This window comes from Procambarus clarkii, chromosome 41 (genome assembly GCF_040958095.1).
Source record: "Procambarus clarkii isolate CNS0578487 chromosome 41, FALCON_Pclarkii_2.0, whole genome shotgun sequence".
Taxonomy (NCBI): domain Eukaryota; kingdom Metazoa; phylum Arthropoda; class Malacostraca; order Decapoda; family Cambaridae; genus Procambarus; species Procambarus clarkii.
The window spans coordinates 8,525,842-8,552,516 of NC_091190.1; the positions used below are offsets into that span (position 1 = coordinate 8,525,842).

Sequence of the window (26,675 nt, forward strand, 5' to 3'; positions counted from 1 at the left end):
ATCCCATTTCCATAACTTTACATTACTCGTGTTGAACTTCAGTAGACATTTCTCTGACCATCTCTGCAACCTGTTCAGGTCCTCTTGGAGGATCCTACAATCCTCATCTGTCACAACTCTTCTCATTAATTTTGCGTCATCAGCGAACATTGATATGTAGGATTCCACTCCTGTAAATATATCATTTATGTAAATTAGAAATAGGATTGGTCCCAGCACCGATCCTTGAGGTACTCCACTCGTTACGGTTAGCAAGTCCGAATTCTCGCCCTTTACGATTACTCTCTGGCTCCTTCCTTTTAAGTACTTCCTTACCCATACTAGGGCCTTTCCGCTTACTCCTGCCTGCCTCTCAAGTTTGAGTAGCAGTCTCATGTGTGGTACTGTATCAAAGGCCTTTTGGCAGTCTAGAAATATGCAGTCTGCCCAGCCTTCTTTGTACTGCCTTATACTTGTTATTTTATCATAGAATTCCAAAAGGTTTGTTAGGCATGATTTCCCTGTCCAGAACCCATGTCGGTGTTTGTTTACAAACCCAATGCTCTCCCAAGTTTGATCCTAATTATTATTTCAAGTATTTTGAAGGGGATGCTTGTCAGTGATATGGGTCTGTAGTTAAATTCCTCCTTCTTATCTCCTTTCTTGAAAATCGGTAAGACATTTGCCTCCTTCCAGCAACTGAGCAATTCTCCCGACATAAGTGACTCATTAAAGATCATTGTCAGAGACCCGCTGATGGCCTGCGCTGCCCCTTTTAGTATCCACGGTAATAATTTGTCTGGTTCAACCACTTTAGTTGCATCCAGTGTAGTCAACTGTTTCATTACCTCCTCTGCTGTCACCTCTATATCTGATAATCTTCCGTCTAGGGTAATCTCTTCTAACAATGGGAGCCGCTCAGGTTCGGTTGTGAACGCTCCATGGAAACTTGCATTCAGTACCACACAGATTTCCTTGTCACTTTCTGTATATGCCCCTAATGTTTTCCTCAGTCTTGTCACTTTGTCATTTACCGACATCTTCTTTCTTATTTGCTATGTAATAATTTAGGTTGCTTTTTCGCTTTGATTGCAATATCAATCTCATAATTTCATTCCGATACTCATTTTGTGTTAATGAAATCGTTCCTACCTCTGTTACATCTAATCCTGTTGTCCTCTGTCCTTTGTCTTCTGTATTTCCTCCACTCCCTCCTGCTTCTCATTTTTGTTCCCTCCTCATTGTGTGTGTACTCACCTAATTGTGCTTGCAGGGGTTGAGCTCTGGATCTTTGGTCCCGCCTCTCAACCGTCAATCAACAGGTGTACAGGTTCCTGAGTCTATTGGGTCTATCATATCTACACTTGAAACTGTATATCGAGTCAGCCTCCACCACATCACTTTCTAATGCATTCCATTTGTCAACCACTCTGACACTAAAAAAGTTCTTTCTAATATCTCTGTGGCTCATTTGGGCATTCAGTTTCCACCTGTGTCCCCTAGTGCATGTGCCCCTTGTGTTAAATAGCCTGTCTTTATCTACTCTATCAGTTCCATTGAGAATCTTGAATGTGGTGATCATGTCCCCCCTAACTCTTCTGTCTTCCAGCGAAGTGAGGTTTAATTCCCATAGCCTCTCCACGTAGCTCATACCTCTCAGCTCGGGTACTAGTCTGGTGGCAAACCTTTGAACCTTTTCCAGTTTAGTCTTATCCTTGACTAGATATGGACTCCATGCTGGGGATGCATACTCCAGGATTGGCCTGACATATGTGGTACACAAAGTTCTGAATGATTCCTTACACAAGTTTCTCAATGCCGTTCTTATGTTGGCCAGCCTGCCGTATGTCGCTGATGTTATCCTCTTGATATGGGCTGCAAGGGACAGGTCTGGCGTGATGTCAACCCCCAAGTCTTTTTCTCTCTCTGACTCTTGAAGAATTTCATCTCCCAGATGATACCTAGTATCTGGCCTCCTGCTCCCTACACCTATCTTCATTACATTACATTTGCTTGGGTTAAACTCTAACAACCATTTGTTCGACCATTCCTTCAGCATATCTAGGTCTTCTTGAAGCCTCGAGCAGTCCTTCTGTGTCTTAATCCTTCTCATAATTTTGGCATCGTCAACAAACATTGAGAGAAATGAATCTATCCCCTCCGGGAGATCATTTACATATATCAGAAACAAGATAGGACCGACTACAGAGCCCTGTGGGACTCCACTAGTGACTTCACACCAATCTGAGGTCTCACCCCTCACCGTAACTCTCTGATTCCTATTGCTTAGGTACTCCCTTATCCACTGGAGCACCTTACCAGCTACACCTGCCTGTCTCTCCAGCTTATGTACCAGCCTCTTATGCAGTACTGTGTCAAAGGCTTTCCGACAATCCAAGAAAATGCAGTCTGCCCAGCCTTCTCTTTCTTGTTTAATCTTTGTCACCTGGTCGTAGAATTCTATTAAGCCAGTCAGGCAAGAGTTACCCTCCCTGAACCCATGTTGGCGATTTGTCACGAAGTCACTTCTCTCCAGATGTGTTACTAGGTTTTTTCTCACGATCTTCTCCATCACCTTGCATGGTATACAAGTCAAGGACACTGGCCTGTAGTTCAGTGTCTCTTGCCTGTCGCCCTTTTCGTATATTGGGACCATATTCGCCATCTTCCATATTTCTGGCAGGTCTCCCGTCTCCAGTTACCTACTATACACTGTGGAGAGTGGCAAGCAAAGTTCCTCTGCACACTCTTTCAGTACCCAAGGTGAGATTCCATCTGGACCAACAGCCTTTCTGACATCCAGATCCAGCAAGTGTCTCTTGACCTCCTCTCTCATAATTTCGATCCCTTCCAAGGCCGCCTGGTTTACTTCCTTTTCTCTTAGCACAGTGACCTTACCTTGTTCTATTGTGAAGACCTCCTGGAACCTCTTGTTGAGTTCTTCACACACCTCTTTGTCATTCTCTGAATATCTGTCCTCGCCTGTTCTAAGTTTCATTACCTGTTCTTTCACTCTTGTTCTGCTCCCGATGCGACTATGGAGTAGCTTTTGTTCTGCTTTGGCTTTGTTTGCTATATCATTTTCATAATTTTCTCTGCTTCTCTTCTCACCCTGACGTACTCATTCCTGGTTCTCTGGTATCTCTCTCTGCTTTCTGGTGTTCTGTTATTCCGGAAGTTCCTCCATGCCCTTTTGTTCAGTCCCTTTGCTACCATACATGCCCTATTAAACCACGGATTCTTCATTTGCTTCTCAAATTTTTCCCTTGGGGACTTGATGAACCTGTTTACTGCCTCCTGACACTTTTGGGTAACATAGTCCATCATATCTTGTACAGACTTAACTCTGAGGTCTGTGTCCCAAGGTATTTCCCTTTGGAAACTTCTCATCTCTTCATAGTTCCCCTTTCGTTATGCCAGCCTTTTGTTTCCTAGTTCTTTTTGGGGGGAGATAATTCCTAGCTCTACCTTTACTCAAAGTTCAATACACTGTGGTCACTCATTCCCAAGGGTGCTTCCGTTTTAACTTCCTTTAAATCCCACTCATTTAGGGTAATTATCAGATCGAGCATAGCTGGTTCATCTTCTCTTATTCTTGTTGGTTCCTTGATGTGCTGGCTTAGAAAGTGTTGTGTTGCCACGTCCAGCAGCTTGGCTCTCCATGTTTCTGGTCCTCCATGCGGAACTCTGTTCTCCCAATCTATCTTTCCATGGTTGAAGTCTTCCATTATTAATAGTCCAGATCAATTCCTGCTAGCAATAGAAGCTGCTCTCTCTATTATGTTAATGGTGGTCATGTTGTTTCTATCATATTTAAGACTGGGTCTTCTGTCATTTGGTGGTGGATTATATATGACTACGACTATAATTTTTTGTCCTCCAGTTGTTATGGTACCTGTTATGTAGTCACTGAAATCTTCACAGCCCTAAATAACCATCTTCTTAAAATCCCAGCCCTTTCATACCAGCAGAGCTACACCACCACCGCCTCTTACTTGAAACTGTGTATGGAGTCAGCCTCCACCACATCTCTACCTAATGCATTCCACCTGTTAACTACTCTGACACTGAAAAAGTTCTTTCTAACGTCCCTTTTTCTCATTTGGGCACTCAGTTTTCACCTGTGTCTCCTTGTTCGCGTTCGGGGAGGAAATTCAGCTCCTATAATTTCTCTTGGATGAAGTGTTATGGAGATCAAAGTGTTCTACCATCATCAACACGCTGTCAACATAAACAAGGGAAGTGTCCTACCGAAACCCGTTTATCTAATCATTTCTGGCCAGTTAATGTTAGGTAGATAAGGGTGAACCAGTTAGAATGCGAACCTGCCTCTTAATAAAGGTAATTATGCCTTGGTCCTTATTATTTAATATACAGTGTTTTCTCTGATATAGCTGTCATATATTAGGATTCCGGCTTTATAGCTAGTGCCCTTTGACAGGAACAAGAAGAGGAAGCAAGACTTGGCATATCAGTTACTAAGGGTGATGGAAGCTGGCCTCACACGAGGATAATTTGGTGTCTACATCCTAGTTATATCGGGTGGACTAAGCCTGCTGTACAATAAGATAAGGCACTTCCAATTTATTTACTAATATATGTAGTTTAATACTATAGTTTGATTGGCTGCATATATATATATATATATATATATATATATATATATATATATATATATATATATATATATATATATATATATATATATATTTATTATAACCCCCCCCCCCTAATGTGTAAGGATCGATTTGTGAAATTTTTGCAGAAATACAGTCCACTTAACATCATACCAATTGCTGTCGAAATATATAAATTAACGTATATATAAATTCCATATAAATTCATATAAATTAAATAAATATAAATCTCACAGGTCGGTTCCCACATTATATGGTCCTTCGAACCTAGATTATATGGTCTTTCGAACCTAGATGGTCTAGAGAGCTAGATTGTCATGAAATTAAATAAACTAGTGTAATAAATTAGTGAACAATATATTGCCAGTCGAAGACCGGCAGCGTAGCTTGGAGGGAGCTCACAGCCCCTCAGCCCTGCCCAGCCTTACTCAGCGTTTCATGGTCAACCACCGAATTGGTGGGTTGTTATTCCGTGAAGTAACAGCGCTTATTTTAAAGCCAGCCAAATTAGTGGCTGTGTCCTCCAAGATTGTTCACGGATTTGTGGTGTTAATTTCGCGAGGTCACTAATAATATTTAATACTTCTAGAAATATTTAGAAGTTTCATAGAGGCGATTAAAGGCTATCATCAATTGTGTATATTATTTCTCCAAAATAGAGAATTATTTAATATATATATATTGCACTAGTGTTCACAATACAATATTTACCAATTGCCAACCTACAACAGGGTAGGATATACATTGACTAGTGTTTATTGATAACCTAGTCCCATATTACCATTGATAAGTTGAACTATTTATTGTTCATCCTAGTTCCACTATTACCATAGCCTAGTTGTACTATATTGAACAACCTAGCACCATTAATGAATGGTACAGGGCCCTATTTTGGGTGTATTTTTTATCAACTCGAGTTGAGTTGTATATATAAAAATTTACTTATGATCATTACACCTTTTAGTGATTAATTAGTGTCTATACCATCCTAGGGTGATATAGCAGAGCTAACCTAAAGGTACTTCCAGTGACACTGGTTTATCACTCAAATCATTAGTGTGTATGATTATATATATATATAATGTGTATTAATTTTCAGTGCTAACCTCTAGAAGAGGTAGGATTATAGCCTAGTGATAGAAGAATTTTACCCTAGGCTACCATCCGTACTTGCCCCACAAGGCTTTACCAACTAGCCAGTATGGCTAATGCAGTGAGAATGAAAAGAACCCTTGCAGCTCTTAAAGGCCACTTAACAAGACAGATCAAGAAATGTGAAGATTTGTCACAACAATCTCCAGTTGATTATGCTGATCATGAAAGCTATTATCAAGCAGCTTCAGGTAAATTTGAGCAAATCAAATGTCAAATAGCAACATATGTGGCTGATCTTGCCAACACCAATTTATCAGAAACAGAAATAGACGATATTATGGTTGATCTAGCGAGTTATGAAGATCACACTCAGGCCACATTACAGCCTTACGTCAAATTAATTGCCCAGAACAAGGCAACAACAACAACAGTTGCATCAAATACGAGTCAAGCAGAAGCTCGACTCTCTCCAATTAATTTACCCATTTTCTCAGGAAAGACGAGGAAGATTGGGACGAATTTTGGAACAAATTTGTTGACCTTGTGAACTCAAAACAATCTTTACCTAAGAGTAGTAAATTCTCTTATCTTCAAGGCCAATTATCAGGTGAGGCTAAAACAGTAGAATCCCATCTGAGATTAACTAATGACGGCTATGATCTGGCAGTACAACTCCTCAAGGATAATTATGCTGATCCAGAAGTAAGAACATCACATTTAGTTCACAAGCTGTTGTATTTACCCCCACCGGAGGCTTCAGCTGATTCACTCCAAGTCTTCAAGCTGGAGGTAGAATCAATGATCAAAGCCCTCAGCCTGACAGCAGATACAAACGGGGCTGAGTGGGTCTTGAAAATAATTGTCCAGCAGAAAATACCTAGGGACATATTGAGACAAATGAGTGCTCATTACAATAAAAGTATCTTATTTATGAATGAAATATCTGAGGGTTTACGGTCAGTAGTTAATCAATTACGAACACATGACAAATTAAAACCACCAAGTAAACCCTCAGATACCAATAATAGTAAACCACAGAGTACCAAAGGTACTCCAAATCAATCTAGACAATATAATTCAACACCAAAGTGGAACAGTGGCAGTGTGGGCGTATATGCAGTGGGACCCTCCAAGCCTATAGTTACTGTGTCACCCAAGAACGTGACACCAAAGGGTACTGGAAGCTATGGAACATGTTTGTTCTGCAATGAGAAACATTCAATGTACCACTGCCCTAAATTTCCTGATAGTGACGCCCGTGTTGAGCGACTCAAAGATTTGCAACATTGCACGAGGTGCCTCAGGAAACATAACATCAACGACTGTGATACCCAATTACACACCTGTAATAGGTGTAATAAGGGTCAACACCATGCAGCATTGTGCAGAGACACCAAAACAAAGTCTCCAAACCCCAAGGTGGAAGATAGCATTCCCACCACAGTACAGTACTGCAAGGTGTAACAAACAACGAGTGTCCAATCAGCAAAGTCTAAAGGTAATACGACTTTCCTTACTGCCCAAATTACCATCCAGAATAAGAGGGCCAAGGTCCATACCCGTGGGTTGTTTGACCAAAGGTCCCAAAGAACATATGTCACTATAAAGTTGGCAGATGAACTAAAATTAAAGCCTGTAGCCCAGACGACAATCAACATCTCAGGGTTTCTAACAGATACTGGACCTCAAGTCTACCAGGTGGTACAACCATCAGTACGTTTAGGCAGATACGTCTGTCAAGTACAAGAGATTGTGGAGGACAAAATACCAGTAGACCTACAAATTCAAGGTTTGAGAGCAACAGCCAAATTCCTTAGAAATAGAGGAATAAAATTGGCAGATAATATTAAGTCTGATAACCTCACCGACTTCGGTATCCTTGTAGGGACAGACTACTACCATCGATTCATTGGTAGCCCTACTAAATATCAGGGCATAACCATGCTAAATTCTGCAGGAGGCAAATTACTCTCAAGCCCAGTATTAAACCTGAGGAGACCTATGCCTGCAGATAAACCATACCAGTAGAAATCTAAATCTGTCAGCTGATAATATTTCTCCAGTAGCATTACACTAAGGAGATTACAGCTGACTATAGCAACAGAGGTTGATGTTAATATCATCATTTAAAGCTGAAGATGAGTTCATGAGGCTTCAGTGGCAAATCAGTGAACAGTAGCCTAAACAGCTACAAGTCACTGCGACCAATGTCACTGAACCCACTGCAGTCTCAGAACCATTCTTTACTTTAATGATGGGCTATTCAATCCTCTGAATCAATTAACTAAATTAAACCCCAATAAATCTGACGAATGATTTTGATACATTTATTATTTAATCAAGATGTATTCCATGGGCCTCAGTGTTTATATATCAGTGACCAGTTACCTGAACAAGCTTCAAGTTATATCTAATGTCACTGATCTCACTGCAGTCCCTGAATCATACTTGACTGTAGTACTTGATCACATTCAGTCTTCTGGGTTAAATAATATGTAATTAGGCTATAATTTTAGCCTCTCAAAGAGTTAACAGGGAAATGAAATCGCATTAGACTTCTAACCCCTGCAACTCTAATACGGGACATCTGTTCTGTATGAACAGATGCACAAATGTGTGATTGCTAACAACTAACATCAAATTAATCTAATAATTTGAAGGAGGAGTATCGGTGTTCATCTGTTCTAAATAGGACTTCGACCCGTGAGCAACCACCGGGGAATTATGTCGGAAAACCTGACACCATTTAATAATATCAATTCAACAGGCAGATAATATTGCTGCTGTTGTATACATAAGTTACCCATAGAAAATGTAGTTTGTAGTGGAAATTTCCATAAATAGAAAATGGGATATCATTGCCACATAGTACTATAAATTCACCAGCTATTCTGTTGGGAATTATTCTTAAATACATTAGTCTTTGGACTTTTTATATCATAAAAACATCTTATTTTAATTAACTTAATTATCAGTATCAAAATACAGTAAATGTGACCCTTCTATCACTTATTGACATTGGATAAGGATAGCCAAGGCGTCAGTGGTGGGGAAGAGGTCAGCCATTGTTTGTTAAGACCAGAGGCGCAGGGGAGCAAATTCAGCTCCTATAATTTCTCTTGGACGAAGTGTTATGGAGATCAAAGTGTTTTACTATCATCAACACGCTGTCAACATAAACAAGGGAAGTGTCCTACCGATACCCATTTATCTAATCATTTCTGACCAGTTAATGTTTGGTAGATAAGGGTGAACCAGTTAGAATGCGAACCTGCCTCTTAATAAAGGTAATTAAGCCTTGGTCCATATTATTTAATATACAGTGTTTTCTCTGATATAGCTGTCATATATTAGGATTCCGGCTTTATAGCTAGTGCCCTTTGACAGGAACAAGAAGAGGAAGCAAGACTTGGTATATCAGTTACTAAGGGTGATGGAAGCTAGCCTCACACGAGAGGATAATTTGGTGTCTACATCCTAGTTATATCTGGTGGACTAAGCCTGCTGTACAATAAGATAAGGCACTTCCAATTTATTTACTAATATATGTAGTTTAATACTATAGTTTGATTGACTGCATATATATAAATTTAATATAAACCCCCCTAATGTGTAAGGATCGATTTGTGAAGTTATTGCTGAAATACAGTCCACTTAACATCATACCAATTGCTATCGAAATATATAAATTAACGTAAATATAAATTCCATATAAATTCATATAAATTAAATAAATATAAATCTCACAGGTCGGGTCCCACATTATGGGCTGCTTCCTGGTGTGTGTGTATGTGGTGTGGAAAAAATAAATTGTAGTAGAAAACAGTTGATTGACAGTTGAGAGGCAGGCGGAAAGAGCAGAGCTCAACCCCTGCAAGCACAACTATGTGAATACAACTAGGTGAATACACACACTCTCTCTCTCTCTTCTTAATTCAATGAAGATTGTTATTTAATTATTTCAATCATTAAATAATTAGCATTAACGTCATAATAAGTTTGTTCTAAAGCATAACATCATAACATTTAAAAATAGTTTCATTATTATGTTACAGACTCACTTTTTGTAATCTAGTTTTATTATGTAGCTTTTTAAGCTCTCGAATAATATTTATAAATAATGTTTATACAGCATAAATTAAAATCTGAGAAAACGATCATATGTCGTCATTAAAGCGTTTCATAATGTGGAAACGTTTACTGAGTGCATGCTGTCGGTAATTTCCAACACCCCAAATACTAACCCCTAGCACAGTAAGATAGAAGTATTGTGTTAGAAAATCAAATATACTAATACTATTAATTCCTAGTGTAGGAATGTTGCTGTTGTGTCAGCCGCCCCTCCTCACATGGGGACGAAGTCTTTATTGGAATCTAATTAAACCCAGCTTAAACTCTGCTTTATTTGCATTATAATTTTAGATTGGAAATTTATTTAATTTACCTAGAACAAATTATAACTCCATCTCAAGGTGAATTCTTCACATACGTGACCAGCCAATTCCTGGTTGGTATAAAAGTCACGACACATATACCAACCTCTGTATATATGCTTTAACCTACAAACTCTTCGATCCAGTGATATGAATAGTGGAAAACTGTCCACTGGTATTTGAAGTGAGTTATTAGGTCGTAAAACGACGCCGATACCGTCTTGTTAGAGAATAGGATAAGATTGAATAACGTGACTTATTTCCTGGGCTTTCACCGAGAGAGGGGGAGGCGGGAGCGTCACTTGCTCACCGAGTCTCACACAAACAACAACTGGAGCAGATCCCTGTGGAGGCGAGCAAATTAGCATCGCTTTATTTTTGGGTCATCCATCTTCTCACGGCTTCCAGACGTTGCTGCTAGCTTCACACATCAAGAGACATTGTATTCGGTCGGTGGTTATTTCTTTAATATATTTTTATTGCCATATTTACCCTTTAGAATTAGCCGGCCATTACACCGCAAGACAAACAAAACACCCAAGAGGTAAGTTTACGTCTTTCAGGCAGTTAATCCCATTATTTGAGATTAACTGAAGATATATTAACACTACAAGAATTACCTGCCAACACTGGCTCTCATCTCTCTGACAGCTCCAGTCACACTGGAGTCACAATATTTTATTGTTTCCATTAACGTCCCACCTACACACCAAACGTTCAACCTAATTACTGATGTTTTTTTTTTACTTTTCTGCAGGTGGTATATATTGCCAGGAATCCTAAGGACATGGTGGTATCCTTGTTCCATCACTTCTGCAACGTACAGCTCCATAATTATACTTGTACCTTCGACAGTGTCATGAAACATTTCATGAATGACGATCGTAAGTTGAGAAATCATATATTTGATATGCTAATAATATTGTGTTGTTATTTCATTAAGAATGTACAACGACTCTATATATTACGCATTACTCAGGTTGGAACACTCTCGTGAGTAATCACAGCAACGACAAATACAGTTAAGGATAGCGTAAGGAATGAAGCCTAGTTCGTCTTTAAACTTTGCTCAACCTGAGAGTTGGCTTGCAATGAGCACAATGATCATTACCATTCAGCCGTCACTTGGATTCTGTCTTAAAAAGCAACTTAGATGAGGGACTATTAATCTGAGTTTGTTCATTTATCTGGCTTTAAGTTTGTTCGAATCCGGTCAAATATAATAGACAGCAATGTGCCTCAATTGCTATTTGCAATTGTGTGCCTCAAACTATTTCCAAAGGTTTAATTCGGATTTATGTAAAGTCAAAATGTTTCATAGGCATTAAATTTGTTTAAAATATTTAGATGAAACCCATGAGCTGGGTATAACATTAGCAATGTATCAATGCAAGAATTACTGGTGATGAGTTCCATGGAAGAACAAACAGATTCAACAAATGAACTGAACTTGTTTGTGTCTCATTGTATGATCAACAATAAACGTGGATTAACATTTGCACTTATCAAATCGCTGCTTCTAGTGACATCACAATAACTAAGACAGAAACATGAGGGATATTTCTGACACTTTTAATCTATGAATAACCCAATCAATGTATGCACAATAATGATGTTGACTTTGGGAGCTCAGGTTCCCTTAAAAGGCATCGGTAGGTATTTAGCATAAAAGTAGGTATCTTTAATAAATATCTAGCATAACTTTGTCCACATTCAGCTACGCGTGAAGCTGAATGTGGAGAAATATTACGACACATTCATGTCACTATCTTCCCACGGGATGAAGCTGGAACACTTCATTACTCTTTCTTTGTCTTGACAACTCCAGTGTCACGCTGTACGGCGAAGCAACGAGTTAAAGCCAGGGAATACAGTTCCATACACACAAGAGCAAAGCACAATTGAGCTATTGATGAACTTCGGGCCTAATAATAACAGATATGTTCTGGACGGTGCCTTGACGTGGGGAGCGGGGCTCTTTGTGCCGCCCGCGGGAATGAAGGGTAGTTCCTGCTCCTCTCTGAGGGGGTAGTTCCCGCTCCCCTCTGAGGGGGTAGTTCCTGCTCCCCTCGGAAGGGGTAGTTCCTGCCCCCCTCTGAGGGGGTAGCTCCTGATCCCCTCTGAGGGGGTAGCTCCTGCTTCCCTCTAATGGGGTAGCTACTGCTCCCCTCTAATGGGGTAGCTCCTGCTCCCCCTCTGAGGGGATAGCTCCTGCTCCCCTCTGAGGGGGTAGCTCCTGCTCCCCTCTAATGGTGTAGCTCCTGCTCCCCTCTGATGGGGTAGCTCCTGCTCCCCTCTGATGGGGTAGCTCCTGCTCCCCTCTGATGGGGTAGCTCCTGCTCCCCTCTGATGGGGTAGCTCCTGCTCCCCTCTGATGGGGTAGCTCCTGCTCCCCTCTGCAGCCTGTTGTGGCGGTGTACAGGCTGAATACGTCCCCCACATGTGGACCGGGTATGGAGACCCGTGCACGCCCTTATGTTGCGTCATCTGGGAGTCGAACTTACCCAGTGATTGCGGCCCTTAGGGCGGTAACACGCTTCTTTGGTGAGTGGGGCGGTGTTAAACTAGGAGGTTCAGTGCGACTTACCTGAACCAATCGGCTTGTCTGGGTTGCTTCTCCTAGTTAGACATCGGGTCAAGTGGGCATTGTGGAGTTGTTAGCCATTTCAGTTGTTGGTGTCCTGTTCGGCCCCTCAATGTTACTCACATATTGCTTGCCCATGTGCTAGTGCCTCCCATGTGCGCTCCATGGTGGGTGGGGGTGATGGACAGGAAAGTATTTCTCAGGGTCTCAGGTATACTCATTCCCGCTTCTCAGACTCATGAGGTGGGCGACCAGGACCTGAGTCGGACCATGTTGGTAGATCGGGCTCCGTGGCCCCGGCCGTGATGGTCCCAGACCAGGCTTTGTCTCAGACTACTATCCCAAGTGACATTCTCTGTTCCCTCCCATTGCCTTGGCAAGGTTGAGCGCCAAGCCCCCGGTGGTGACTACCTCGTCACCCGGTGTGGCTACATCTTCTAATGTGACAACTGCGTCGTTTACCCCCTTCCTCTTCACCCTCTCCTTCATGGCAGTTCTAGGCGTCGTTACTACTCTGGTGAGCATTTTCTAATTTCTACCACTACTACGTTCCAGGATTTGTTTGGTCCTGCTACGTGGCCTAAGTATTTTATCTTTATCACGATGAACATACGCGCCCTGATGATGTGCACATCCATAAGCATTTAGTTGACTAAGTGGAAACTTAGAAACTTTTACCCCCACTCGACCTGGCACACGTGTAGTTGTGCCAGTTGCGCCCCTTGTTAGGAGGCGGCTGCTCACCTTTGCTACTTTGTCCTGCCATGGTGAGACAACTGTTTGGGTGTCCAAACACACCCTGTTGAATGCCAGCATCGTCAGTGTTATTCTTCTGCACCATGTTGCAATTATATTAATTGCACTACCAATTATAGTGATGTTGGTCACTACCTCAACATCTCACTGTGTTGAGAGAGTGACCTCAGAACAACCATATGCGTATATTAAAAAGCCTGGAGGGTCAAGGCCTTTCCATCCTCCAGATTGACACCTGTTGGGGCCGGGGTCTTAATGCTCATTAAGGTACAACTTGGCTACCAATGGAGCTCAGACATGTGTATAAATGGAAATCATCTGTAATCCTGGCAGAAAGAATAAGACAAGACCTAGCCTAGGGAACTTAGCCCGCATAATTTTATTAAAGACACTGTGTCTAAAGGTGTGACATTCTACTCTATACGGAGTAACCAAAACACAGTTGCCATTTAACCTTACTGTATTAAATAAAACTCCCACCATATTCAAAAACCTTTCGTCCTACCTCATCTACATGCACTCTAAGTCCCCTACCGCACACAGGCAGCAGTAGGAATGTACACTGACAAACCAGATGTAGGTCTACAGGTCTCTGAATTAGAAATAACACTTGAAATCACTACCCCCTCCCCCCACCTACACACACACACACACACACACACACGGATGGAATCTCACCATGGGTATTGAAAGAGTATGCAGGAGCACTTTGCTTGCCACTCTCCATAGTGTATAGTAGGTCACTGGAAACGGGGGACCTACCAGAAATATGGAAGACTGCTAATGTAGTACCAATATTTAAAAAGGGTGACAGACAAGAGGCACTGAACTACAGGCCAGTGTCCTTAACTTGTATACCATGCAAGGTGATGGAGAAGATTGTGAGAAAAAAACCTAGTAACACATCTGGAGAGAAGAGACTTCGTGACAACCCATCAACATGGGTTCAGGGAGGGTAAATCTTGCCTTACAGGCTTGATAGAATTCTATGATCAGGTGACAAAGATTAAGCAAGAAAGAGAAGGATGGGCGGACTGCATTTTTTTGGACTGTCGGAAAGCCTTTGACACAGTACCCCATAAAAGGTTGATGCATAGGCTGGAGAAACAGGCAGGAGTAATTGGTAGGGCGCTCCAGTGGATAAGGGAGTACCTAAGCAATAGGAAGCAGAGAGTTATAGTGAGGGGTGAGACCTCAGAATGACGTGAAGTCACCAGTGGAGTCCCACAGGGCTCTGTGCTTGGACCTATCCTGTTTCTAATATACGTAAATGATCTCCCAGGGGGTATAGACTCATTCCTCTCAATGTTTGCTGACGACGCCAAAATTATGAGAAGGATTAAGACAGAGGAGGACAGCTTGAGGCTTCAAGAAGACCTGGACAAGCTGCAGGAATGGTCGAACAAATGGATGTTAGAGTTTAACCCAAGCAAATGTAATGTAATGAAGATAGGGGTAGGAAGCAGGAGACCAGATACAAGGTATCACTTGGGAGATGAAATACTTCAAGAGTCAGAGAGAGAGAAAGACCTGGGGGGTTGATATCACGCCAGACCTGTCCCCTGAAGCTCATATCAAGAGGATAACATCAGCAGCATATGCCAGGTTGGCTAACATAAGAACGGCCTTTAGAAACTTGTGTAAGGAATCTTTCAGAACATTATATACCACATATGTCAGGCCAATCCTGGAGTATGCGACTCCAGCATGGAGTCCATATCTAGTCAAGAATAAGACTAAACTGGAAAAGGTTCAAAGGTTTGCCACCAGACTAGTACCCGAGCTGAGAGGTATGAGCTACGAGGAGAGACTACGGGAATTGAACCTCACTTCGTTGGAAGACAGAAGAGTTAGGGGGGACATGATCACCACATTCAAGATTCTCAAGGGAATCGACAAGGTTGATAAAGACAGGCTATTTAACACAAGGGGCACACGCACTAGGGGACACAGGTGGAAACTGAGTGCCCAAATGAGCCACAGAGATATTAGAAAGAACTTTTTTAGTGTCAGAGTGGTTGACAAATGGAATGCATTAGGAAGCAATGTGGTGGAGGCTGACACCATACACAGTTTCGAGTGTAGATATGATAGAGCCCAATAGGCTCAGGAACCTGTACACCTGTTGATTGACAGTTGAGAGGCGGGACCAAAGAGCCAGAGCTCAACCCCCGCAAGCACAACTAGGTGAGTACAACTAGGTGAGTACACACACACAGACCTGGGGGCCTCGTAGCCTGGTGGATAGCTCGCAGGACTCTTAATTCTGTGGCGCGGGTTCGATTCCCACACGAGGCAGAAAAAAATGGGCAAAGTTTCTTTCACCCTGAATGCCCCTGTTACCAAGCAGTAAATAGGTACCTGGGAGTTAGTCAGCTGTCACGGGCTGCTTCCTGGGGTGTGTGTGTGTGTGTGGTGTGGAAAAAAAAGTAGTTAGTATACAGTTAATTGACAGTTGAGAGGCGGGCCGAAAGAGCAAAGCTCAACCCCCGCAAAACACAACTAGGTGAACACACACACACACACACACACACACACACACACACACACACACACACACACACACACACACACACACACACACACACACACACACACACACACACACACACACACACACACACACACACACACACACACACACACACACACACACACACACACACACACACACACACACACACACACACAGTGTGTGTGGGGAGTGGGAAATCCTCAAAGAGTGCAATAGCCACAGGGAGTGGGGCACCACCCCCACATTCTACCCAACTGACACCCTACCTGCCCCATCCCCTGTCAGCCCCCCACCAAGTACCCACCTAAGGCACCCTACCCCCACCCACCCCCCCTCCTCCCACTCACCCCCCTCCTCCCACTCACCCCTCCCCAAAGGACCCCCCTTCTCCCACATGCCCTCCTGTCTCTCCTACCCCCAAGCCCTTTGTTCTCCCCCACCCCCCTAAGCCTCCCACTCTCCCCCACCCCACCTAAGCCTTCCCCTCTCCACCACTCCCCTAAACCCTTCCCTCTTCCTCACCCACCTCAGCCTTTCCTTTTCCCCCGAGCCCTCCCCCCTTTTCCCCATCCCCCCAAGCCTCTCCTCCCCCCATGCTCCCCCAACCCTCCCCCTCTCACTCTCCCCCCTACCCTCACCCCCACCCCCAAGCCCTTCCTCCTCCACCAGTCTCCCCGTATCAGATCCTCCCAGCCCCCTCTCTCCCCAGATCCCACAGGTTCCCCCTGAGGAGAAGCATAAGAGAGTCAGTTTCTGGGCAATGTACTCGAACATAGATAGGATCACAAGCAAGGCAAGTGAACTAAGGGAAAGGGCACAATAAGTGAACCCAGATGTAATCGGACCCACTGAAACAAAACTCTCTGGAATCATAATGAATGCCGTGTTTCCCCAGGAGTACACAGTAATAAGGAAAGAGAGGGAAGGTAGGGGAGGAGGTGGAGTGGCCCTACTCATGAGAAAGGAATGGAGTTTTAAGGAGATGGCTATACTGGGTTGTGAGGGTTTCAGAGACTACATAGCAGGCACCATGATAATGGAAGGACCAAGAATAGTAGTAGAAGTAATATACAACCCTCCACCAAATGACAGGAGACCCAGTCAAGAGTATGACGACAAAAACATGGCAGTTAACACTATAATTGAAAGGGCAGCCTCCGCTTCCTGTAGAAATAGATCCCACCTGCTCATCATGGGGGATTTCAATCACGGAAGGATTGACTGGGAGAACAAGGAACCGCATGGAGGCGAGGATACGTGGAGAGCCAAACTTTTGGAGGTGGTGACTAGAAACTTTTTAACCCAGCATGTCAGAGAACCCACAAGGATGAGAGGAAATGATGAACCAGCAAGACTCGACCTAGTCTTCATTCTGAACGACTCCGACATAAGAGAAATCGGTTTTGATGCCCCAGTAGGAATGGGCGACCCCAGTGTACTGGTGTTTGAGTACTTGATTGAAGAAGGGTTATTGAACTCGAGGAGGGATACCGAAAACCAAAGGTTAGCATACCGAAAGGGAAACTATGAGAAGATTAAAAAATTCCTAACAGATATAGCATGGGAAACAGAGCTCAGGGGAAAGACGGCCCAAGACATGATGGACTACATCACGCAGAAGTGCAAGGACGCAGCAAACAAGTTTGTCCCAGTCCAAAAGGAAAACAGTGAAATGAAGATGAGAAACCCATGGTTTAATCAGAGATGTAGGCTAGCTAAGCAGTAAAGTAAAAGGGCATGGAGAAACTATAGGAATAACAGGACACTTGAGAGCAGAGAAAGATATCAGAATGCCAGGAATGAATATGTCAGGATGAGAAGAGAGGCAGAAAGACAATACGAAAATGACATCGCAAGCAAGGCAACGACTCAGCCTAAATTGCTGCATAGCCACATCAGGAAAAAAAACAGTAAAGGAACAGGTTATGAAATTAAGGATAGGGGCGGAAGGATTCACTACAAATGACAAGGAAGTGTGTGAGGAACTGAATAAGAAATTTCAGGAGGTCTTCACCTTAGAGCAAGGAGAAATTCCAGAGATAAGAGAGGGAATAGCTAACCAGGAACCACTGGAAGAGTTTGAGATTACCTGTGGGGAAGTAAGGAAGTGTTTACTAGATTTGGATGTGACAAAGGCTATAGGCCCAGATGGAATCTCCCCTTGGATACTAAAGGAAGGAGCAAAAAAACTGTCCCTACCACTCTCCATAATGTATAACAAATCACTGGCAACAGGGGAACTGCCAGATATTTGGAAAGCAGCTAACGTAGTCCCGATATACAAGAAAGGGGATAGACAGGAGGCACTGAACTACAGGCCAGTGTCCCTAACCTGCATGCCATGCAAGCTGATGGAGAAGATTGTGCGAAAAAAGCTAGTGGAGCATCTGGAGCGAAGGAACTTTGTAAAACAGCATCAACATGGGTTCAGGGATGGCAGGTCCTGCCTCACAGGGTCACTTGAATTCTACGACCAGGTAACAAAAATAAGGCAAGAAAAAGAAGGGTGGGCAGACTGCATATTTTTGGATTGTCAGAAAGCCTTTGATACAGTGCCACACAAAAGGCAAGTGAGAAAGCTAGAGATGCAGGCTGGAGTGAAAGGGAAGGTACTCCATTGGATACAGGAGTACCTATGCAACAGGAGACAACGAGTCTGTGTGAGGGTTGAGGTCTCAGATTGGCGAGACGTTACAAGTGGAGTCCCGCAGGGGTCAGTCCTTGGAACTATACTGTTTCTGGTATATGTAAATGATCTCCTAGAGGGTATAGATTCGTTCCTCTCAATGTTTGCCGACGATGTAAAAATTATGAGGAGGATTGAAACAGAGGATGATAGTAGGAGGCTACAAGATAACCTAGACAGACTGAGTGAATGGTCCAACAAATGGCTGTTGAAGTTCAACCCGAGTAAATGCAAAGTAATGAAACTAGGCAGTGGAAATAGGAGGCCAGACACAAGATACAGAATAGGAGATGAAGTACTTAATGAAACAGACAGAGAGAAAGATCTAGGAGTTGATATCACACCAAACCTGTCTCCTGAAGCCCAAATAAAAGAATAACGTCTGCGGCATATGCGAGGCTGGCTAACATCAGAACAGCGTTCAGGAACCTGTGTAAGGAATCATTCATAATCTTGTACACCACATACGTACGACCAATCCTGGAGTATGCGGCCCCAGCATGGAGCCCGTACCTTGTCAAGCACAAGACGAAGCTGGAAAAAGTCCAAAGGTATGCTACTAGACTAGTCCCAGTACTAAGAGGCATGAGTTATGAGGAAATGCTGCGGGAAATGCATCTTACGACACTGGAAGACAGAAGAGTAAGGGAAACATGATCACAACCTACAAAATCCTCAGGGGAATCGACCGGGTAAACAAGGATAAACTATTCAACACTGGCAGGACGCGAACAAGGGGACACAGGTGGAAGCTGAGTACCCAAATGAGCCACAGAGACATTAGAAAGAACTTTTTCAATGTCAGAGTAGTTAGTAAATGGAATGCACTAGGAAGTGATGTGGTGGAGGGTGACTCCATTCACAGTTTCAAATGTAGATATGACAGAGCCCAGTAGGCTAAGGAATCTGTACATCAGTTGATTGACGAATGAGAGGCGGGACCAAAGAGCCAGAGCTAAACCCCCGCAAACACAACTAGGTTAGTACAACTAGGTGAGTACACACACACACACACACACACCAGCCTCTTATGCGGTACTGTGTCAAATGCTTTCCGACAATCCAAGAAAATGCAGTCCGCCCAGCCCTGCATATATGTGTGTGTACTCACCTAGTTGTGTTTGCGGGGGTTGAGCTCTGGCTTTTTGGTCCCACCTCTCAACCGTCAATCAACAGGTGTACAGATTCCTGAGCCTATTGGGCTCTATCATATCTACACTTGAAGCTGTGTATGGAGTCAGCCTCCACCACATCACTTCCTAATGCATTCCATTTATCAACCACTCTGACACTAAAAAAGTTCATTCTAACATCTCTGTGGATCATTTGGGCACTCAGTTTCCACCTGTGTCCCCTTGTGCGTGTGCCCCTTGTGTTAAATAGCCTGTATTTATCTACCCTAGCAATTCCCTTCAGAATCTTGAATGTGGTGATCATATCCCCCCTAACTCTTCTGTCTTCCAGCGAAGTGAGGTTTAATTACCGTAGTGTCTCCTCGTAGCTCATACCTCTCAGCTCGGGTACTAGTATGGTGGCAAACCTTTGAACCTTTTCCAGTTTAGTCTTATCCTTGACTAGATATGGACTCCATGCTGGGGCTACATACTCCAGGATTGGCCTGACATATGTTTTATACAAAGTTCTGAATGATTCTTTACACAAGTTTCTGAATGCCGTTCGTATGTTGGCCAGCCTGGCATATGCCGCTGATGTTATCCTCTTGATATGGGCTGCAGGAGACAGGTCTGGCGTGATATCAACTCCCAAGTCTTTTTCTTTCTCTGACTCCTGAAGAATTTCCTCTCCCAGATGATACCTTGTATTTGGCCTCCTGCTCCCTACACCTATCTTCATTACATTACATTTGGTTGGGTTAAACTCTAGCAACCATTTCTTCGACCATTCCTTCAGTTTGTCTAGGTCTTCTTGAAGCCTCAAACAGTCCTCTTCTGTCTTAATCCTTCTCATAATTTTGGCATCGTCCGCAAACATTGAGAGAAATGAATCTATACCCTCCGACAGATCAGTTACATATATCAGAAACAAGATAGGACCGAGTACAGAGCCCTGTGGGACTCCACTGGTGACTTCACGCCAATCGGAGGTCTCACCCCTCACCGTTACTCACTGCTTTCTATTGCTTAGGTACTCCCTTATCCACTGGAGCACCTTGCCAGCTACACCTGCCTGTCTCTCCAGCTTATGTACCAGCCTCTTATGCGGTACTGTGTCAAAGGCTTTCCGACAATCCAAGAAAATGCAGTCCGCCCAGCCCTCTCTTTCTTGCTTAATCTTTGTCACCTGATCGTAGAATTCTATCAAGCCTGTAAGGCAAGATTTACCCTCCCTGATCCCATGTTGGCGATTTGTCACGAAGTCCCTTCTCTCCAGATGTGTTGCCAGGTTTTTTCTCACGATCTTCTCCATCACCTTGCATGGTATACAAGTCAAGGACACTAGCCTCTTGCCTGTCGCCCTTTTTGTATATTGGGACCACATTCGCCGTCTTCCATATTTCTGGTAGGTCTCCCGTCCCCAGTGACTTACTATATACTATGGAGAGTGGCAAGCAAAGTGCCTCTGCACACTCTTTCAGTATCCATGGTGAGATCCCGTCTGGACCAACAGCCTTTCTAACATCCAGATCCAGCAGGTGTCTCTTGACCTCCTCTCTCGTAATTTCGAACTCTTCCAATGCTGCCTGGTTTCCCTCCCTTTCTACTTGCACAGTGACCTCACCTTGTTCTATTGTAAAGACCTCCTGGAACCTTTTGTTGAGTTCTTCACACACCTCTCTGTCATTCTCTGTATACCTGTCCTCGCCTGTTCTAAGTTTCAATACCTGTTCTTTCACTGTTGTTTTCCTTCTGATGTGACTGTGGAGTAGCTTTGGTTCAGTCTTGGCTTTGTTTGCTATATCATTTTCAAAACTTTTCTCTGCTTCTCTTCTCACCCTGACGTACTCATTCCTGGTTCTCTGGTATCTCTCTCTGCTTTCGGGTGTTCTGTTTTCTGGAAGTTCCTCTACGCCCTTTTGTTCAGTTTCTTCGCTTCCATACATGCCCTATTATACGATGGATTCTTCTGTTGCTTCCCGGATCTTTCCCTTTGGGCTGGGATGAACCTGTTTACTGCCTCCTGACACTTTTGGGTAACATAATCCATCATACCCTGTACAGACTTATCTCTGAGGTCTGTGTCCCAAGGTATTTCACTTAGGAAACTTCTCATCTGTTCATAATTCCCTTTTCGGTATGCCAGCCTTTTGATTCCTAGTTCTTTTTTGGGGGAGATAATTCCTAGCTCTACCAGGTACTCAAAGTTCAATACACTGTGGTCACTCATTCCCAAGGGCGCTTCCATCTTAACTTCCCTTATATCCCACTCATTTAGGGTAAATATCAAATCAAGCATTGCTGGTTCATCTTCTCCTCTCATTCTTGTTGGTTCTTTGATGTGCTGGCTTAGAAAGTTTCTTGTTGCCACGTCCAGCAGCTTAGCTCTCCATGTTTCTGGTCCTCCATGTGGGTCTCTGTTCTTCCAATCTATCTTCCCATGGTTAAAGTCTCCCATAATTAGTAGTCCAGCTCCATTCCTGCTAGCAACAGAAGCTGCTCTTTCTAGTATGTTAATGGTGGCCATGTTGTTTCTATCATATTCTTGTCTAGGTCTTCTGTCATTTGGTGGTGGATTATATATGACTACGACTATAATTTTTTCCCTTCCATTTGTTACGGTACCTGCTATGTAGTCACTGAAACCTTCACAGCCCCGAATATCCATCTCCTCAAAATCCCAGCCTTTTATTACCAGCAGAGCTAGACCACCCCCACCTCTTCCTTCCCTCTCTTTCCTCATAACATAATAGTCCTGTGGGAACACTGCGTTTGTTATCGTTTTCGTTAGCTTTGTTTCTGTGAGGGCTATTATGTCTGGGTTTTCCTCTAGTACCCGTTCTCCAAGCTCATTTGCTTTATTTGTAATTCCATCTATGTTAGTGTACATTGCTTTGAGGCTCACTTTCTTCTGTCCCTTCTCAAATCGCCTCCTTGGTGAGTGTTCTGCTGGTGGGGGAAGCTGTACCATGGGTGTGAAGACCTGTGAGGTGGATAACAGGGTCTCAGAGGATACTGGGATGAAGGGCGGGGGATCCAGTGAAGGGGGAGGGACAGGAAGCGTATGGGGTGAAAGGAGAGGGAGGACAGGAAGGAAAGGGGGAGAGGGAGGACTCGGTGGGAGGAGGGGAGGGGTAGAAGGGTGGGGATTTGTTGTGGGGGGAGGGAGATTTGGCTGAACATTTGAGTGGGGGCTGGGAGGGTTTGTGGTAGGGGGGGGGTGTTTCTATGCAGAGGAGGGTGGCGGGGTTGTCCTCCCTTCTGGCGTTACTGGGTAGCTGGTTGTGGGTTCCCCCCTCGCCTCTGGTGGTGTTGTGTTGGGAGCTGTGACTTCCTGGTTTTCCCCTCTCGCCCTGCGCCTCTTCCTTGCTTCTGCCGCCACGGCTCTCTCCTCCCTTGTCATGTCTCTCTGGAGGAATACATTTTTGAATTTTCCCCACGTTTTTCAGGGAGCTCTTCCTTGATAGGATCTTCTCCTTTGTGCTCTCGTTTGCAAACACTATCTTTATCATTCAGTCTGTCTTTGTTGTACCAACCAAGCCTGAAAACCTTCTCAATGCTATGCTCAGCCCCTTACATGTCTAGTGCCTTTAGTACTTCATTCACTGCTGCTTTGTCCTTGTCATTCCACTCTGTCCTATTAGAGCCTTCCTGCTCTTTAATACCCACAGCAACCACTGATCTGTTCCTTTCCAGCAGTTGGCTAGTGGAGCATGCCGCCTCCTGTGAGGTGGCTGCTTTCATGGCCACCTCCATCACTGCAGTCATTACTTCAGAGTTATTTTTTTTAGTATTTCGGCAAATATCGCTTTTATTGTGGCATTCTCATCCAAAAAACTATTACCACCTTCTCCCTGGATGGTTTTCTGAGTCTCAGCCTCGATACCATTCTCTTTGAGGGCTCTAATCTCCTCCTTTGCTGCTGTCAGCTCTCTTTTCAGGTTGCTTATTTCGTTCTTCATTTCCTGCATCATTTCTTACATCTCACTCTTGATGTCCTCCAGAAACTGGGCGAACATTTTCTTCATTTCGTCACCTTGACTTTTCCCTGTTCCCCTGGTACCTCTGGCTGTCATGCTTGCCCCTGTTCCTATAGTTGTGCCGTGACAGAATTTGTCAGGAGGGTAGAGCGGGATGGAGGAGGGAGAGAAAGAGAGAGAGGAAGAGAGAAAGAAACAGAGAGAGAGAAAGGGAGTGATAAAGGGAGAGATAAATGGGTGAGTGGGGGCAATCCGACCCTTCCACTGAAGTGAGAAGAAAGTAGAAGGGGAGGGGGGAGGAGATGGAGAGAGAGGCGGGAGGGAGAGAGAGAGGGAGAGAGAGGAGAGGGAGAGAGATGGAGAGGGAGAGAGCGGGTGAGGGAGAGATGGGGTGAGGGAGAGACGGGGTGAGGGAGAGACGGGGTGAGGTGTGTGTGTGTGTGTATGTGTGTGTGTGTGTGTGTGTGTGTGTGTGTGTGTGTGTGTGTGTGGGCAGAGAGGGGGGGAAGGAAAGAGAGGGAGAGAGAGAGAGAGAGAGAGAGAGAGAGAGAGAGAGAGAGAGAGAGAGAGAGAGAGAGAGAGAGAGAGAGAGAGAGAGAAAGAGAGAGAGAAAGAGAGAGAGAAAGATAGAGGGAGAGAGAGAGAGAGAGAGAGAGAGAGAGAGAGAGAGAGAGAGAGAGAGAGAGAGAGAGAGAGAGAGAGAGAGAGAGAGAGAGAGAGAGAGAGAGAGAGAGAGAGAGAGAGAGAGAGAGGGTGGAGGGAGAGAGATAGAGAGTGGGAGAGAGAGTTGGAGAGAGATAGAGAGTGGGAGAGAGAGAGAGTGGTAGAGAGATGGAGAGTGGGAGAGAGAGAGAGAGTGGGAGAGAGGGAGTGGGAGAGGGAGAGAGTGGGGAGGGGAAGAGTGTGTGTATGGGGGATGCGGGGGACTGGGGGTGGGGGGTCGGAGATGGCGACCAGGTCAGATCAGGTCAGATGGGGGTTGAGAGGGGGAGGGGGTATAGTAAGGTTCTATCCTCTGTTCCCAGGTGTTAATACTTTTTCCCCTGACTGAACGTTTGTGTGTGTGTGTTTTAGCATGTGCGCTCTTGTGTGCATGCATATGTACGCGGGCAGGCGTGCGTGCGTGTGTCACCAGTTCCCTTAAGCGTTACCTCTACCTAGATGAGCCACGTTGAGATTTTTAAATATATATGATATCCTGAACAAGAATTTGATTATATTTTACCTCAATCTGTACACCTGATTAATTGACCAGATAGGGAGGTACCTACCAGTCAGCCTCCCGCTCACACAAGTAGATGAGTAAGCGATGTATGATGATGATGGTTATCCGTCGTTGTCTCCCACTAGGTGATTCACTAAGTGCTAGTAGATTGATGATGTCGGTTCTTCTCTGTCTACACAAAGCTCTTGAGTCAGTCACTGTATCGTTGTGTGATAGTTCACTAATTTACTGTACCACTGATCACAGTCACCACTCATCAAACACAATCAGGTAGTTCCACGGCAGGTCGTCCCACCTGGCCATCAGGTCAGGTCGCTCCACGCGGTCCTCCAAACTTACATGCACCGGTGATGCCACTAGCTCCACTTTGGTTTCTTCGCACTATCGCTAGCGATATGACTATGCTATGTTGCACCCTGCTAGCTACACACTGCGAGAGGCCAAATACTATGATCTAGCCTCTATACTCCTTCAATGTCCCGAGAAATTGACGAATTTCCGCGGACCTCACTAATCGTGTGTGTCCCCACGTATGGTGTATGTGTATGGTGTGTGTGTGTGTGTGTGTGTGTGTGTGTGTGTGTGTGTGTGTGTGTGTGTGTGTGTGTGTGTGTGTGTGTGTGTGTGTGTGTGTGTGTGTGTGTGTGTACTTACCCAAAACTAGGTGAGTACACACACACACACACACACACACACACACACACACACACACACACACACACACACACACACACACACACACACACACACACACACACACACACATGCAGGGCTGGGCGGACTGCATTTTCTTGGATTGTCGGAAAGCCTTTGACACAGTACTGCATAAGAGGCTGGTACATAAGCTGGAGAGACAGGCAGGTGTAGCTGGTAAGGTGCTTCAGTGGATTAGGGAGTACCTAAGCAATAGGAAGCAGAGAGTTACGGTGAGGGGTGAGACCTCCGATTGGCATGAAGTCACCAGTGGAATCCCACAAGGCTCTGTACTCGGTCCTATCTTGTTTCTGATATATGTAAATGATCTCCCGGAGGATACAGATTCATTTCTCTCAATGTTTGCGGACGATGCCAAAATTATGAGAAGGATTAGGACAGAAGAGGACTGTTTGAGGCTTCAAGAAGACCTAGACAAACTGAAGGAATGGTCGAACAAATGGTTGTTAGAGTTTAACCCAACCAAACGTAATGTAATGAAGATAGGTGTAGGGAGCAGGAGGCCAAATACAAGGTATCATCTGGGAGAGGAAATTCTTTAAGAGTCAGAGAAAGAAAAAGACTTGGGAGTTGATATCACGCCAGACCTATCTCCTGCAGCCCATATCAAGAGGATAACATCAGCGGCATATGCCAGGCTGGCCAACATACGAACGGCATTCAGAAACTTGTACAAAGAATCATTCAGAACTTTGTATACCACATATGTCAGGCCAATCCTGGAGTATGCAGCCCCAGCATGGAGTCCATATCTAGTCAAGGATAAGACTAAACTGGAAAAGGTTCAAAGGTTTGCCACCAGACTAGTACCCGAGCTGAGAGGTATGAGCTACGAGGAGACACTACGGGAATTAAACCTCACTTCGTTGGAAGACAGAAGAGTTAGGGGGGGACATGATCACCACATTCAAGATTCTCACATTCAAGACCGCCCACAGGATGGGTATGGGGTCAAC

The 26,675-nt window shown here is 44.2% G+C and overlaps 1 protein-coding gene across 7 annotated transcripts in view; it reads left to right on the forward strand.

Moving 5' to 3' along the window:
- The window catches only part of LOC123761018 (sulfotransferase 1A1), a 286,372-nt gene that overhangs the window by 214,452 nt on the left and 45,245 nt on the right, over positions 1-26,675 (forward strand). For all 7 annotated transcript variants that reach the window (XM_069339319.1, XM_069339320.1, XM_069339321.1 and 4 more), the window contains one exon: positions 10,902-11,028. In XM_069339319.1, coding sequence (XP_069195420.1) covers positions 10,902-11,028 — 127 coding nt within the window. The remainder of the gene's footprint in view (positions 1-10,901; positions 11,029-26,675) is intronic.